Source organism: Etheostoma spectabile, chromosome 3 (genome assembly GCF_008692095.1).
Source record: "Etheostoma spectabile isolate EspeVRDwgs_2016 chromosome 3, UIUC_Espe_1.0, whole genome shotgun sequence".
NCBI classification, from domain to species: Eukaryota; Metazoa; Chordata; class Actinopteri; order Perciformes; family Percidae; genus Etheostoma; species Etheostoma spectabile.
In genome coordinates, this window is record NC_045735.1 from 2,288,830 (window position 1) to 2,291,205 (window position 2,376).

Genomic DNA, 2,376 nt, shown 5'->3' on the forward strand with positions numbered 1-2,376 from the left:
ACACCTATCGCCATTTCTAGCCACTGGGGGACCATAGCCAGGATGGGGGAACTCATATATATGTTAAAAAACCTCATAAAGTGAAATTTTCATGCCATGGGACCATTAAGTTTCAATTTGTTACTTCCTGCGGATTGAGGCTACATTGCTATCAATGTATTCACTGTAAAATCTGTCAGCCATGACGACAAGAACTAAAACCTCTCCGTAGTATAATGGAACTATATGTTGTCTCTGGGTGTTTCTTGTGGAAATCAAGCTTGTTACACCATTTAATAATATACTGCCATAGCCGTTGGATACAAGCAACAAGGAAAGGACCTGAACGCATACAGTATAACAGACAGGTAACAGAATAATGCTAGAAAGCAGTGTCATGAGGCACATGACAAATTTGACAAACTGGCAACAAACGTTTTAAAAAAGGGCCGATTTTAAACCGCAGGGCTAGAAAGAAAGTCTGAAGGCATCTAGTGAACAGGTAAAAAATAAACCCTGAGTGGGTTTAGAGTGTGGCTGCAGGAATACACACAGCTAAGGCAGACAGGCACATCCAGCCCGGTGACTATCCTGTTAGAGTCAAAGTCGGATTCAGTATGTACTGTATATGGCTGGTTTAATGAATGGTTAGTTAGGACAAGTGGATTTAAATGGGGCGTAACAATGTTTAAGTCTAATGAATCCTCTTTTTTGAAAAAATGCAATCTTTTCTTTCTTTCTTTTTGCTCTCACCTCTCTCGTTCTCCATCCTCGCACCACAGCAGGCTTTGCTCGTCACACGCCAGCCCACAGTCTTCCTGGCCAGTTACATTGCCAGTATTGACTAGGGATTGGAGATGGGATTATTTTGCAGTCTTTTACGTTCCTTCCTCTGTGTGCTTTGATGGCTGGAAAGTGCACCTACTCTGCAACCGTAACACATTTACGGATGTCTGTACATCTACGGATTGGGACACAGATGGGACACAGCCAACCGTCAATATGTCCAAAGGAATTTACCCATATAATATTGGCCCCATATGTTCATTGTTCTAACCCCACAGTGACCAACACTAATTGCTCATCATCAGTTTATGAATTCAGACATTTCCAAGTTCATCACCAGGTGTTGACCAAAACCACTGTTGCAGTATAAGATGTAATAATTCAAGGGAAATGTGTGGATTTGTCTTCTTCTTTCCTGAATGATTACAACGTGTCTACCTTAAAGCCACATAGTCTTGAGTCTATGGCTTGAATGTGAAGTGGGAATTCTACTTTGTAGAGCTGCAAGAGATTAACTGATTAATCAAATAGCCTAGTTGCTATTACACAACTTTTAAATAATCACCAAACAACTAATTGATAAATCGAGAAAATAAATCAATAGATTAATCGACAATGAAAATAATCGTTAGTTGCGGCCAAATCAGTTGCAGGTTATTGTTTTTTTATTCCTCGTACACTGCTGTCACACACTACATTTATGGATGTAAACCAGATATTACCAACAGTGATTTCTTTTTTTTTTCCTTACCCCATCTCAGGTTTTCTTTTATATGACGTCTGATGACCCCCCAGTGACGTTGTGGAGTCTTGTAAAGCTCTGAGATGATCTCCCGGCGGCCACCTTGGCACACCTCTGCGTGATGAAGGCCTCTGACACACTCCTCATCCTCGTCCTCCTCCACAGGACTCTGGTATGTGTCTAGGCAGATAGATAGAATGATGAAAAGTACAAAGCAAAAACAGACTATATCTCAGTGCAAATAAGTAAATATAATCAAAGTGCAAATTCCTTCAAATAAAGCAATGACCAATATTTACTTAAAGTGTGGGTTTCTCGTTTGTATGTGTGAAGTGTGTGTCAGGGAGGACTGTGAAGGATACAATTGAGGAATGGAACCGCTACAGGAAGGAATGTCTGCTCCAGATGAGTACAGAACCCAGACCCAAAGGTAACATGCACATGTTTTTAGAAATGAAGGAAAATAACACACACACCTTTATAATACACATTACTAAATGGGCAAGTAACCTCCTTTCCCCTCCTCTCCTCAGGAGTGTTTTGCGGTCGTATGTTTGACATGTACGCCTGCTGGTCAGATGGGAAACCAAACTCTACAGTCAAAGTGCCCTGTCCCTGGTACCTGCCCTGGTACAACCAAGGTAGGAATACACACACACACACCTATTGTATGTGGTCAAGGCTGTGTAGTTAATCCGCTGCCGTGTGTCTGTGCAGTGCGTAATGGCTTTGTGTTGCGGGAATGTGGTCCTGATGGTCAGTGGAAGACCAGCAACTCCAGTCACACCTGGAGGGATCCTTCTCAGTGCAACAATGACAACAGCCAACAGGAAGCTCAGGTACACACACACACACACACACACACACAC

General features: G+C 42.1%; 1 protein-coding gene across 1 annotated transcript in view; it reads left to right on the plus strand.

The window, feature by feature from the left end:
- The window catches only part of gipr (gastric inhibitory polypeptide receptor), a gene marked incomplete in the record, with an annotated part of 24,750 nt that overhangs the window by 3,987 nt on the left and 18,387 nt on the right, over positions 1–2,376 (plus strand). Inside the window, 4 exon segments of the mRNA XM_032512114.1 lie at positions 1,527–1,679; positions 1,841–1,937; positions 2,041–2,148; positions 2,225–2,346. Coding sequence (XP_032368005.1) covers positions 1,629–1,679; positions 1,841–1,937; positions 2,041–2,148; positions 2,225–2,346 — 378 coding nt within the window.